The sequence below is a fragment of the Lichenostomus cassidix genome, chromosome 11 (assembly GCF_008360975.1).
Source record: "Lichenostomus cassidix isolate B80296 chromosome 11, HeHo_3.0, whole genome shotgun sequence".
Lineage (NCBI taxonomy): Eukaryota > Metazoa > Chordata > Aves > Passeriformes > Meliphagidae > Lichenostomus > Lichenostomus cassidix.
Window position 1 is genome coordinate 3,676,640 of NC_139492.1, and position 13,590 is coordinate 3,690,229.

The 13,590-nt window shown below is 40.1% G+C and overlaps 1 protein-coding gene across 2 annotated transcripts in view; it reads right to left on the reverse strand.

Moving 5' to 3' along the window:
* Positions 1-13,590, reverse strand: part of CDH13 (cadherin 13) — a 421,556-nt gene that overhangs the window by 77,787 nt on the left and 330,179 nt on the right. For both annotated transcript variants that reach the window (XM_085071452.1, XM_085071451.1), the window contains exon 8: positions 2,179-2,319. In XM_085071452.1, coding sequence (XP_084927578.1) covers positions 2,179-2,319 — 141 coding nt within the window. The remainder of the gene's footprint in view (positions 1-2,178; positions 2,320-13,590) is intronic.

Genomic DNA, 13,590 nt, shown 5'->3' on the forward strand with positions numbered 1-13,590 from the left:
CTGAATTGGAGCTTTCTCCTTCAGAAGTTACCCTGTAAAATATGTCTTTTTCTTTCAGCTCTAATTCACGTCAATACTATTGCAGCCTGTGGGATGCAACTGGTATTAAAATATAACAACTAAGCATTTTCAGCAGTAAACCAAATAAAGTGGCATTAAATCAACTGATGGACACTTCCCTCCTCTCACACCTTTTATTTTAAATAGAGCATCTGCTCCTAAAGGGCTCTGGCATCCTCTGTTAAAGGCTGATTTTTCCTGCTTTGTTCATGGAATATGAATATCACTTAGCAAGGCAGAGGGAAGATTTCTGAGGTCACTAACATCTCTAAATGGTGAAAGGTTCAAAGCCAGGTCGAACCATTAAAAAGGAAAAGAGATGTCTCTATGGAAAAGGAAAAAAAAAAAAGCAAGAAAAATGTCTAAGACCAGACTTTTCAAAGAAAACAAGATAATGCTGTCTCTTCACACCTATTTCATTTCCATGCTAAAACCCCCAAATTTTCAAGGGTATAAAGTACCTTTTCCTGTCACTGACTGAACTGAATTGCCACAGAAATAGATAGGAACAGAACATTGGTGGCTAAGCAGCCACACGAGTTTTTTACATGCTTGTCCAAATTCCCAGACTATTAAGTCAAACAAGACATGTAATTACAAAAGGATTCCTTAAAAAAAATTCTATTGAAATATATATTGAAATATTTCTTTAGGAGAAGAATTATTCAGCTTTGGAAATTCAAGCAGGTAGGACTCTGACTGACATGAATTGCTATCAATATTGATTAATCCAATCAATTCCTGTTTCTAAACACACCAAGTTGTCCTTGTACATTGCTATGTTCCAGAAGGTGTCAAAAACCACAGTATTTCGAAGATATTTTAATTATTGGTTGTCAGGAAACAGCTTTCAAAGCATTAAAAGCCTGATCTAAAAGGTAATTCTGAGGGAATTAATAGTTTGATCATAGTCACTTAATTGTCACCTATGTACTTGAAAGGTCCATGATACTTTTTAGGTGACTGAAACTCTACTGCCAAAGCATTTTATTTAGTAATTATAGCCATTGCCACTGACTTGGGAAAAAACAATATTCCTTTGGCAAAATTGTTCTAATTTCTTCTCCTTTTTCTTTTTCTCAAAACCATTCTCTGTCATGTTTGAATCTGGAATCCACTTTGCACTTATAAAAGCAATAATTATTCAAGTGAAAGAGCGGCGGTTTGTTTCAAAATAGTCTGTTGCCAAATTGCAAATATTAGGCCAGGAAAGAAATTTTTAAAAAGGAAAAATATACTTCAGGTTAAACAACAAAAATTCTACAGCAACAGGCTTTCCTTTTGTTCTTCCACAATTATCTAAAAATCAGGATCCCTCGGGTTTAATTCTCATATTTTGGGAATTTCCTTAAAAGTTTGCAGAGCCCCAGGAAACTTTTATAGCAAAATCCAATCTGGCTTTTATTAGGTTAAACTTTTAAAACTCTCTCATTCTCTCCAGATACCAGAAGAAAAATAAAGACTAAAATCAGCATAATAGTAAATATAAGGGATGGAAGAGAACAGGGTGAGCAGGGCAGGAAATTTGGTGGATGCAGGCAGGGAATTCCCTCGCCTTGGTTTGGGGATTTATTGGAACTTCCCAGCATCCTTCAGCTAAATTCAATTTGCAGGGAAAAAAACCTTTCCTTGCAAATTCCACCTGCAGGTTAAATGTGAAGCTTTTAGGAGTGGAGCTTTAATTACAGAACTCCTGACACTGGCTGGATCACAGGGGAAGTGCTGCAGACAGGAAAAAATGTTGTTTTCATCCACAGTCCTAACCATCCAAAGCCTTAAGCTATTTTTGCTATTTTTCCCCATAGGAGCAAAAGGAGAAATTTACCACCAGCAAATTTATTTTACAGGTTTTCACCTTGCTAACCAACCTCTGAATGATACCTCCTGACATAATTTTTTTCCCCTTGTGGTTGCACTTTGGTTTGGAACCGATTCACACACTTTTATTAATGCAAACAATAAAAAAAAAGAGAAAGGAGCAGCTTTGGGAAAGTCTGTCACACGGAGCTAAAAACATTCTGTACGTGTTGTCTTTCCTTCAGGAACATCTTTATATTTAGAAAGGAGCTAATTGCAATTCCTTGCACCATTTTTTGGGAACAGATGGGCAATTCTTACCTCCTTCTTGGTGAATTCTGGCGGATGGTCATTCTTGTCGTCGATGAGGATGGTGGCAGTGGCTGTGCCTGTTAGTCCCACATCCATCCCACCCATGTCCTTGGCTTCTATAACCAGCTCATACTTTGGGCTTTCCATAGTCTGGGGAAAAAAAAAAAATAGAAAAGGGAAGGTTAAGAAAAAAATCCACACAGATAACACGCTACTCATAATTCATATTAAAATAATAAATTTTTTAAAAATACCCAAAACTTTATTTGGGCTAACGAAACAGAGCAGAGAAACAGATTTGTTATCATAGTGCTTTACTGAAACACAAGCACAGTTTTCTCTGAGTTCAGCTGCTACCCTGGAAACCTCATTTGCAATCCAGCAGGAAGGTGAATATTGGTAAACAGTACATAAATTATCCTGTTATTTAGGAAGATTAGGAAAGAGGTAAGAAATTAAAATACACTTGCTCTTTAAGAGTAAGCTCTACCTTCGGTGCACCAATATTTAGCAGCTTGCTTCATCAGTGTTATGATGGGTACATAATTAAATACTAATGTCACAATCTACATATAAATTCACTTTATTAAACCCCATTCATCCTGGGTATTAGCATTTAGACTGGTAATCTAACTTTGCTCCACTGGAAGAAACATAAAAACCAGTTTCCAAAACGGGCAGAGACTTCCAGTTATTGCCCAAAGCAAAAATGTGGAGTAGCAATAGTGATTTATATTGATGATATCTGATTGCCACGTCATGGGTGCTTATCTGGCTTCATGTGGCAAGCACAGACTCTGTCCCATGGGAATTTTTCTCTTCTTCTTCCTGTGTTTTACAAACAAAGATAAAGTTTGGACGTTATCGAAATGGTCTCTGGAAAGATAGTTCAAGCCTAGCCAGTTGGCTTAGGGGGAGCTTTTGAATCGACCCAATCCGGATGATCTGTGAAAATCTATATAAGTTTCAGAATTAAATAATAAAATTCAGCAATTTGCCACGTTCGACACGGCTTGGTTCTTGCACTCCGCTAGCGGTTCAACAGCGACAGCTTCCCACCTACTCTTGGAACCTTTTGGAGCCTTTTGGAGCCTTTTGGAACCTTTTGGAGCCTTTTGGAAACTTTTGGAACTTTTTGGAGCCTTTTGGAACCTTTTGGAGCCTTTTGGAACCTTTTGGAGCCTTTTGGAGCCTTTTGGAACTTTTTGGAGCCTTTTGGAACCTTTTGGAGCTGTATCTGCAAGACCCCAGGATTCCCATTTTTGACATCCCTCATCCCATGTCCTTTATCCATGTTTTTCCAGGGAATTGCCAGCAGGGACACAGCCTAGCAAAGCAACCTCTGGGGTCACACAACCTGCTCTGCAGCCAAGGGATCGGAAAGCTTTCCCCAAATTCTCCATTATGTGTTTTCCTGGGCACATCCCACCATCTCTGGTTTTGAAAGGAGATCCCAACTCCCCAGTATGTAGATTTTGAAGCATTTTTAGGCCAGGGGAGAAGCAACCACTGCAGTTGCTCCTCAGATCAGCTATTGTGAAACAATATATTTGCATGCAAAATCAACAAGAAGATATATTTCCTTCTAAAAACACATATGGATTGCCAGGAAATCAGATGCCACTGCCACACAGGGAATCCCAAAAAATGTATTTCCTGAAGTCTTACATTATTCCATGGAATCCATCTCCGAAGGCGGCAAACCAAGAGCAGGAATTTGATTTATAACATCATAAAAATATACGCAAAGAAGTATTACTGACATGCCTCCAACACAAACTCATGCTATGGAGGGGAACTAAATTTAAAGTTTTCATATATTTATTTTCTAAAATGTATTCAGTGCACTAAAACCTGAATGAGGCTTCTCTCCCCTCTCTGAGCTGCAACTTTTTCATTATTTTGATTAGAAAGTTGTTATTATTGTATGGAAAACTTGCAAAGCCATTTATCACTTCATGTTTATAAGCCTCTTTGCTCAGAAAGAAGCCCATTTTTACTCACAAATTGGCCTTTTTTCCTTTGAAAACCGTCCATTTTTCTACTGAAAGCAAGCCCATTTATGCTGGAAATTGCATCCACTGCAGCAGAAATGTCTGTGACAGGAGCCCAATGTTTAAGCTTGCACAAAATGTGAAAAACATGGAATTTTGAGTAGTATTTCATATAATTATGAATACTTCACACCTCCCTGCTACACAGCACTTCTACATCTCGTTCTGTCACTAAATATTTGCTTTGTTGGAGGAAGCAGCTGCTAACATGTGCAAACCCTGAGTCTGCTCCTGAGTGACCTCAGCACATCCTTGCAAAAGTCAATACAAAATTTGCAAAAATAAAAAGCCAAAAATCCAATTGATACCACTCAGATAGCAAAATATTAGAAGCAGGAATAAGCAAGGTGTTGGAAACAGGAATAAGCCACAGCTCTCAACAAGTGGGGAAAAACCAAATACAAAATTTGCAAAAATAAAAAGCCAAAAACTCAATTAATACCACTCAGATAGCAAAATATTAGAAACAGGAATAAGCCACAGCTCTCAGCAAGTGGGAAAAACCAAATAGAAGATTTGCAAAAATGAAAAGCCAAAAATATAATTTCTACCACTCGGATAGCAAAATACTAGAAACAGGAATAAGCCACAGCTCTCAACAAGTGGGATCTACAGCTCCAAAGGATAATAGATTATTTTAATAAATGAACAGCAAGTCGCTGCTGGTGTGGCCTGTTATTTATCAGCTGTGACTTTGTGGAGTGTGACACTGTTGAGAGGGTTTGTATAATTACAGCAGGAGAACCATTCCTTTCCCCATCAATTTTCCCTGTAGTCATTTAGCCGCGGCAGGGGTGACACTGCCAGGTTCTGCGCTTTGCCAAGGAGGTGAGCTGAGTGTTTTCCTCCCCAGCTCCCTCCCTGCCATCCATCCCCACCAGAGCCAAAATTCCCGGCAGATCTCCCTCCCTGCTGCCCTGGCAGAGCTGTTGACATAGGGTTAAAATGTTTCTAAAATTCGGGATAGTTAAAAATAGCCTTTGGGAACGGGGGTAGGTAATGTAGAACTGCATGTACGAGCTCAGGGTGACATGAACACGAAGATTGTTTAGAAAATATCAGGAATTGTTTCAGCTAAATCATGTGGATTCGCACCTGTGAAGTAAATCAGAAATATTGAAGGAGGAGGGGGAATTAAAGTCATGCTTGGGGGAAAACAATATAACAATGTTAAGTTGATGATTAACATATGATCACACCACTGTTATGTAAGGGAAGAGTATAAAATGTGTTCACTTCAGATCAATGTCATAGTCAGATTTGGGTAAATCTCACCCCTGTCTTCCAAGCTGCAATAAAAAGCACCTGCACATAACCTTTGTGATTTTGTGTTATCCACACTAACAGAGCTGCTTCAGCTCCATAGAACAGGGAGAGGTCAGCAAAGGCACTCAGAGTTCATTTTCCTGACAAAGCCTGCAGGGTCTGATCCCAACCCAGGGAAATGAACATAATCCCTGGAGAATTAACACTGCAGGTACACCCAGGTGAGCCAGCCAAGGGAGCACTTTGGGATGATGCTGAAGGGTTTCTGCAGGGTTTCGATCTTTTAATATTTCCTTCAGATACTGGTGCTTAAAACACACTACCTGAAACAGAGGCCAAGACAAATTAGGAGTATAAAAAGCAGATAAATTTATCTGAGGCCTTCAAGGTACATTTGGGCAAGCAAATGTCCCCTCAAAGGACTACACGCAAATGGACTCAGGGTCACCAGCTCTTCACCTTTTGTAAGTTTTATCCTATTAGCACATTGGTCCCTAATTCTCCCATCACACCTCCAGGCGATGATGTTGACTGCCCCAAGCTCTGCTTCCCCCTTTCCACCATTTTTTACATATTTTCAAGCCCTTGGGTAACAAATATGTCCTTGAATCTCTATCCAGAGAGCTTTGTTGTGGTGAAATGTGTTGGGAACAGAGGTTTTCAGCATTTTGTAAGAAGCACAGAACTACACCAAGTTACAGATAGATGAAGAGTGAAGAAAACCCAGAAATTCTAAGGCATCAATCCAACAGAGAGCTGTCAGTGACTGAAGAGAAGCAAACCCTGGCTGTTGCTATTTCCCCCCCAGGGACATCCAAGCCTTGCTCTGGGCTGTCACTCCCAGGCTGTAGAGCATCCCAGTGCAGCTGGAATTTCAGCAGCATCACTGCAGCAGGACTCAAAACACGAGGTGGAAAGCAGTGGAATCACTGGGATGATTACAGGGCAGGTTTAGGGCTCCTGAGGTTGGGAATCCTGCCTCAGCACCAGAGCTCTGCCAGCAGCAGCACTGCAGGACCATCCCTTTCCCCAGGAAGCACCAAATCCAAGCTCTTCCTGCAGTGCTCCCCCAGGAGACACCCATGGATTGTGGATTTGGGACAGGAAATGCTCAGCACCACAGCACCAGATCTTCATTCAGGGCTTCAGTCCTCACCCCCCCCAAAAACTGGGGAGAATAGAAATCCCCAAATTCACAGAAAGTGGCTAAGATCAAAACAAACAGTGCTTGGGAAGCAAACATCACACAGAACATTCAAAATCCTTACAAGGGTTTCAAGCATCCTTTCAGGTTTTCTCAAAACTAATAATCAACAGAGAGTTTTCTGAGTGTTCTGTGGATATTTGTATTTCTGTAATGATGCAACAGTGCCTCAACACTTCTATTTATAATTCTGTTTATAAACTCTGCATTCATGCATAATACTGCATCAGGAGTGTGCTGCCATATCATATTTGCTACTAATGACTTTATAATATAATGCTACCAGAAAGAAAAATTCTCCGGATTTAAATAATTTCAGTTGGTGCTAAATAAATGCTTGTGTTCATTTAAGATGATAATTGCATATAATGCATACTGAATATGTCCTATTAAGACATAATCAATGTTCTTGTTGAGTAACAATATCAACACTGAATCTAACATTATCCCAGAGTATGCTTGTCAGGATTTTGACAAATGTAAAATAAAAAAAAAAAAAAAAAGAAGCAAAGTGACTATTAGCAGCTCTAACAGACATAATGCTTTGATAATTATAATATCAGCATTTATTTCAAATGCCAGTTGCTGCTGCTTAAAAAGGGTGATATACACAGAGGCTTTGCATTTAGAGCTTGAATTACAGTTTGATGAATATAAAAACCCAAACTATTTTGTAACGTAAATCCTCTTTAGCTCACCAATTTCCAATTTTTTTTATATCATAAAGGAAGGTCTACGGTTTAATCACTGTAATAATGTACTTCTGTTATGAAGAAAATCAATATCTATTTACTACCCGTGGGAGACATGGAGTTCATGGGTATAACTGGAAGCAAAAGGAAAACTAAATTTTCTCCTTCAGCAATAGCCATTAAAAAAGGAAAGAAATTGCTCCAAAGTGCTTGATACAAATAGGTTTCCTGGCCAGAGTTATATGTTTTCCATCACCAGGAAATATGTAACTCTTTAATATATAAGATGTATAGGACCAAGACTTTAATTCCTCATAAATTAAGCATTTATTTTAAATTACACACAAATTCACACATTTAATTCCTCATAATGCTACCCTAACCAGAGGGCTGGTGTACATGGGTAAGTTTGTTAGCTTCCTGGTTTGTCCTTCCATGGAAAGACATGGATAATGATATTATTAAGAATTTTTCCTTGGGTAGAGATCACCAATCTCTGGGACAGAACAGTGACTGAAGCTCGGGTTTAGTCTGAGATATTTCCCCTTAAATTATTATTGTTAGTTAGGCTACTACTACAAGTAAGCCCAGGGAAGAGAGCAAATATTTAGTATTCTAAAGGCAAACCTTAATTGTCATAAAAGATACAACATCACTGAAATAAGTGTCTTTGCACTGATTTTTACCAACCAAAGATATTTCCCTCCATAACAGAAGTGTTGATCTGCAGCAGCTACTCACTAGATGCTCATGGTTTGGGGAAAACATCATTTTCCATGTCAGCTGTGCTAGAAGTACAAAGTACTATAATAATTTTTAATAGCTTTGGAGAATAAGAATCACAATGGCCCAAGGAAAATGCTTGCTGTCAAATACCCTGAAATCACACTTTTCTTTTTAAAACACAAGCTATGTTTCAGCTTTCCTTCTAGACCAATGTATGTAATTTATTTTCTTTTTTTTTTTTTTTCAGGGGAAAAATTCAGTTGTTCCTCATAATTAAACAGTGCTGCAGCAATCTTTCACTCCAGTGTGAAAGCATCAATTATTATGTAACTTTTTTTTGCTGGTTTTAGACCACTTAATCACTCTGTTATTATTCCATACTCAGAGGTGCCAGGAATACAAAGATAATTTGAATTCAGCCAAAGCCTCTGTCAGAGCAGACAATGGCTGCAGTGAGGGTCTGCTCCCCAGTAATTAGATTGATTAGAGAAAAGAGAGTCTTTTCCAGAGTCTGCAAACAATTCCAGCCCTTGCTTTGTGCAAACGTTCCCTGGGTGTGTCCATGTCACTGACTGTCACCTCCCAGGGTCTGCTGGGTGAGGAACACACAGCCATCCTTGCTGGGCCACAGCTCCCCTGGGCTCAGGATTCAGGACAATCCCAGAGCTCAGGATTCAGGACAGTCCCAGAGCTCAGGATTCAGGACAATTCCTGGGCTCAGGATTCAGGACAACCCCAGAGCTCAGGATTCAGGACAATTCCTGGGCTCAGGACTCAGGACAATCCCAGAGCTCAGGATTCACGATGATTCCAGAGCTCAGTATTTGGGACAATTCCAGGGCTTAGGATTCAGAAGGATTCCAGAGCTCAGGATTCAGGATAATTCCTGGGCTCAGGATTCAGGACTATTCCAGAGCTCAGGATTCAGGACAATTGTTGGGCTCAGGATCTGGGACAATCCCAGAGTTCAGGATTCAGGACAATTCCAGAGCTCAGGATTCAGGACAATTCCTGGGCTCAAAATCCTGATTGCTGAGCTCCTTCCTGCAGCCCCAGGAGAGGAGCCATGGAAACCAAGATACAACATCTCATGTTCTGCACGTTCCTCCTGCCAGCATTTTCCTTCTCTCTGCACCAAAGAGAACCCTCAGTCCTCCTCTGGTACTTTCAATGGCACCTGGAACTACTCCTGTTCCTTATTCACTCTAAACCTGACAGTGTTTATGCTCTACTTTTGGTGCTGACAGAAAACACTGCATGTCACCCACATTAATTAATTTCACCCAGATAAAAACCACTGATAGACGAGTTAAGTGCTTAACGTTTTCCAAAGCTTCATGTTGAACACTACAGCAGTGCTAGTAAACAAAAGAATTCCAAGGGGTTTTTCATTAAAATCAGAATATATGCTTAGGGACATTAAGAATCTGACTGACGAGTGTAGGAGTCACCATTCTCCCTTGTCCTGATTGTTACATTTCTAAAAAAATATTACAACTACTACACAATCTGCCAAGTTATTCTCAATTATTTTTACAGAGGTAACAATTTGAACAGAGCATATATAAAGAGCTGTGTCTCAGAATAAATAAATGTCTGCATCAGGACTCCTGGCTGGATGAGAGAAGGTAAAACCAGTTCTACTGTTTCAACAGAACCTTCAGCCTTCTCCACCAGCAACATCTCAAGTGAGCTGCCAGGAGTATTCAAGACAAGAAAAGAATTCATTTCAACAAATCAATACATTTCCGTAAAAACTGGTCTCCTGCAACACCCAATCAGCTCTATTTGCAGTGTTAATTATATATTTCATTTTAACAGTAGCGATTTGCAATTCAAATAATCCGCAGGCCAAAAGGTATTTGCTGAGAAAAAATGGTCAAATAATTTTCAGCCATTAGCATATTAGAGTTGTACAATCTGTTTGCAGACAATTTGTGAGGAGAAAGGAGGGCAAAGTTGCTCTAATAAATTATTAGTTGCAAATTATTGGATCATTCCTAGTCCCTGCCGTAGGTAGAAATGAGTTTATTTAAATCCAAAAACACGAAAGGAGAGACAAGTTTCTCCTACACAGTAACCTCAAATGGCTTTTAGGAAAGGCAGCTTTTCAAATATCTCTGTAAAAAAATCCCTGTGCCAAGAGAATTCCCTGGGGGTGTAAAGGTCAGAAAACACAGATCAGCACAGAGATGAGTGATGGAGTTCTGCTGGAACTCTGGCAGAGGAAAAACCAGGAGCAACCCCAAAAGCACTCAAGCCTGAAAAGCTTCTCAGGCCAGCAGAAATCAACACAGCTCCACTGACTTCAAACGGACTTCCAAGGTTTATTTACACTTTTATTAAGCTTTAACTTAATAAGGTTGTGAATGAGAACCTGGCAGGTTCCCATGGGTTGGAATTAAACCAAACCAGAGCTCAGGGTGAGAGGCTACATCCAAAACCATGGGAACTAAACACACACTTTGGAGAAAAGTCCCCAAATTCTCCAGATCAGGAAGATGAAGGTGATACTGCATAATCACATAAAAATTAGGGAAATCTTCAGTACTCACAAGAGGGTGTGTTTGTGCAACATTTTAGACACTGGGGACAAGTTCTAGCCTGAACTCACAGGGAAGGAGATCAGCCTTGCTGTAAATGTTTCATACAGAAATATTTACATACAGCTCTTCCTTCTGCTCCCTGGGAACAAATTGCTTTCCCAAATGTTGGGTCCAGGAGCCAATGCCACTCATCAGTGATCTCATTGATAAACACACATGGTACCTGCAGTCCCTGACCAGGGCAATCCTCACTGAGCCAAGAAACAAAAGGCTCAGAATTGAGCAGGTTTTCCGTGCTTGAGTTTGCTCCTCCTTGAGTTGATTCAGGCTCAAGAAGCCTTGAAGTGTTTCCTGCAGGCTTTGGAGGATGTTGAACAGCCCTGGAGTTTGATCTCCTGAAGGTGCCAAGAAGCAGATCTGAACAAGGCAGAGGGAATGGCTTTATGTCGAAGGAGGGTGGATTAAGGTTGGATATTGGGAAGAAATTGTTCCCTGGGAGTGTGGGGAGGCCCTGGGACAGATTCCCAGAGAAGCTGTGCTGACCCTGGATCCCTGGCAGTGTCCAAGGCCAGGCTGGACAGGGCTTGGAGCAACCTGGGACAGTGGAAGGTGTCCCTGTCATGGCAGGGGGTGGAATTGGATGAGTTTATTGTCCCATCCAACCCAAACCTTTCTATGATTCTGTGAAAACTTGAAGCAATTCAACTGAAGGTAATTTTCAATATTTTTCTTGCTTTGCAAACCCAGGTCTGAAGCAAGCAGCAGACCAGGGCCACAGCTGAAATCCTGACACCACAAACCCTTGGGCTCCCATGTATTGCAGGAATCTGCAAATCCAATGCTGATTCTGTTCTGATTTACTTCCATGGAGCAACCCATCATCTCACCAGAGCTGATTTGGATTAACCCAGTTTATCCCACCAGACCTGCCTGGATTCCAGTGCCACACTTACTCTAATCCACCTCCTCATTCCAAGGCACCACAGACCCACACAGAGCTTTCCTCCTCCTTCCCATCCCAAAGCAAATCCTGCTGTATGCTCAGCCAAGGCAGGATCACTGAAATGCATCCAGCTGATGGAGCAATGCCATCCCTGTGCCTGGGCAGGGATTGTGTGCACTGCTGCTCCAGGCTGCTCAGGACAGACCTCTGCAACTGAACTTTCCCTCTATTTACTCGTCTGCACTGCACTTTGTATCTGAGAGGCTGGAAAGGGATTTTTTCCCAGCTGGAGGATGTGCCCTGGGCTTCACCCAGTTCTCCCAGTCCCAAAGGCAGTGACACCACAAGACTGGGGGGCAAATAAAGGATGAACCATCTGAAATTACCTCTTGCAGAGGCTTTTCAAGGAGGTTCTTCATCCTTAACTACAAGCAGCATCTCTACATCCCCAATAGCTTAGGGTGTTATATAGATATATAGATAAACAAATATTAATATAAATATTAATATTAACACCACTTAAGGAAGCTGCCTTACATGGATAATGACATTATTAAGGATTTCTCCTTTGGTAGACACCACCAACCTCTAGGACAGAACAGTGACTGAAGCTTCAGTCTAAGATAATCTCAAATATTCCCCTTAAATTATTATTGTTATTTACACTACTCCTGTCCCCAGTTTACACAGAAGGATGTGAACAAGGTTGTTTGTTTGCTAAAACAAACCAGGCTGTGACTGGTCACTGGGAAAGGATCTTTGCACAGCAGCTGAAAATAAAAGTTTTCCATGAGTTTCAATTTAAAACCATCTAAACCAATATTTTCTGCCTTGGTAATAAAAGATGATATTTTTTGTGGTACTTCCCTAATGCCAAATTTTCACATGATGTGCCATTGAACGAATCAAAATGCAGCTTACTGGGTTAACATCAGAAATCACAAATCAGGCCCACTTAGATTATATTTCCCTCCCTAAACATTCCAATTCCCCCAACAGAAAGCACTGTTATAAAGGTCAGGACAGAAATTGTGTTTCTGCTGCGTAATCTGCTTTGCAAATTTGTACCAGTGGTCAAAATGGCCAGAAAACTCAATTACTGACTTGTTATGACAACCATACATCAGCAAGGCCTGGGCAGACAGAGGTTATTTCTAAAATTAGTACCCTAATGCAAAAAAAGCATATTCTGTGATTCCAGATGTACAGCCTTTGCTTGATGTTTATATTGTTAAATATTAATGGAAGCACTGTCTATTATTTCAGGCAAATTATCAGGGATATAATAGTCTTGTTAAATAGGTGTATTGTAAGCTGGAGCTGGAGGGGGAAAAAAAGCCTCTGTGTCTGTTTGAATACCACATTTCAAGGTGGTATTCTAATCAAAATAGTCATCAAATGTTACTTTTAATCACTATTGTCATTTTTCCTCTAACTTTAATTTTTTATGCAAATCTTATTTCAGAGTTTAGTGTTCTATTGCCAGCAATAATTCCAGGTAGCTTTTGAAAGAGAGGACCCTGCTGAGAGTGTAATGAATCAGTAAATGATACCAGCTTTGCTCGTGGACAAAAACAATTCTGGTGGCTGCATTTACACTCTCATTGGGTTATACCTGCAGAATATAAATTGGTCTAATTCTAAATCATCCAAGGGAAAATGATGCAAAATGGATTTCAATTACACTATTGCTGTTTTACCAAAAAGCTTATCACACTATGGGGTGAAAAATCAACCCCTCCAAAGGATTTGTGTTCTGAAGAAAGACGTGACAATGGAATTTTACATTTAAAATTTCTCCAGTCAATTTCATTCTTTTCTTTCTTACTCCCACGTATCTTTTTATCAGCTTCCTTTCATGACAAAAAATAATTAAATGCCTTTTTTGGAAGTCCTCTACTTTCTGCTTTGGTTAAAAAGTTCTCTTTTTGCTATACTTTCACAAACCTACTTTTTATTTTCTAAAAGCACCTGCCAACCTAACAGCTCC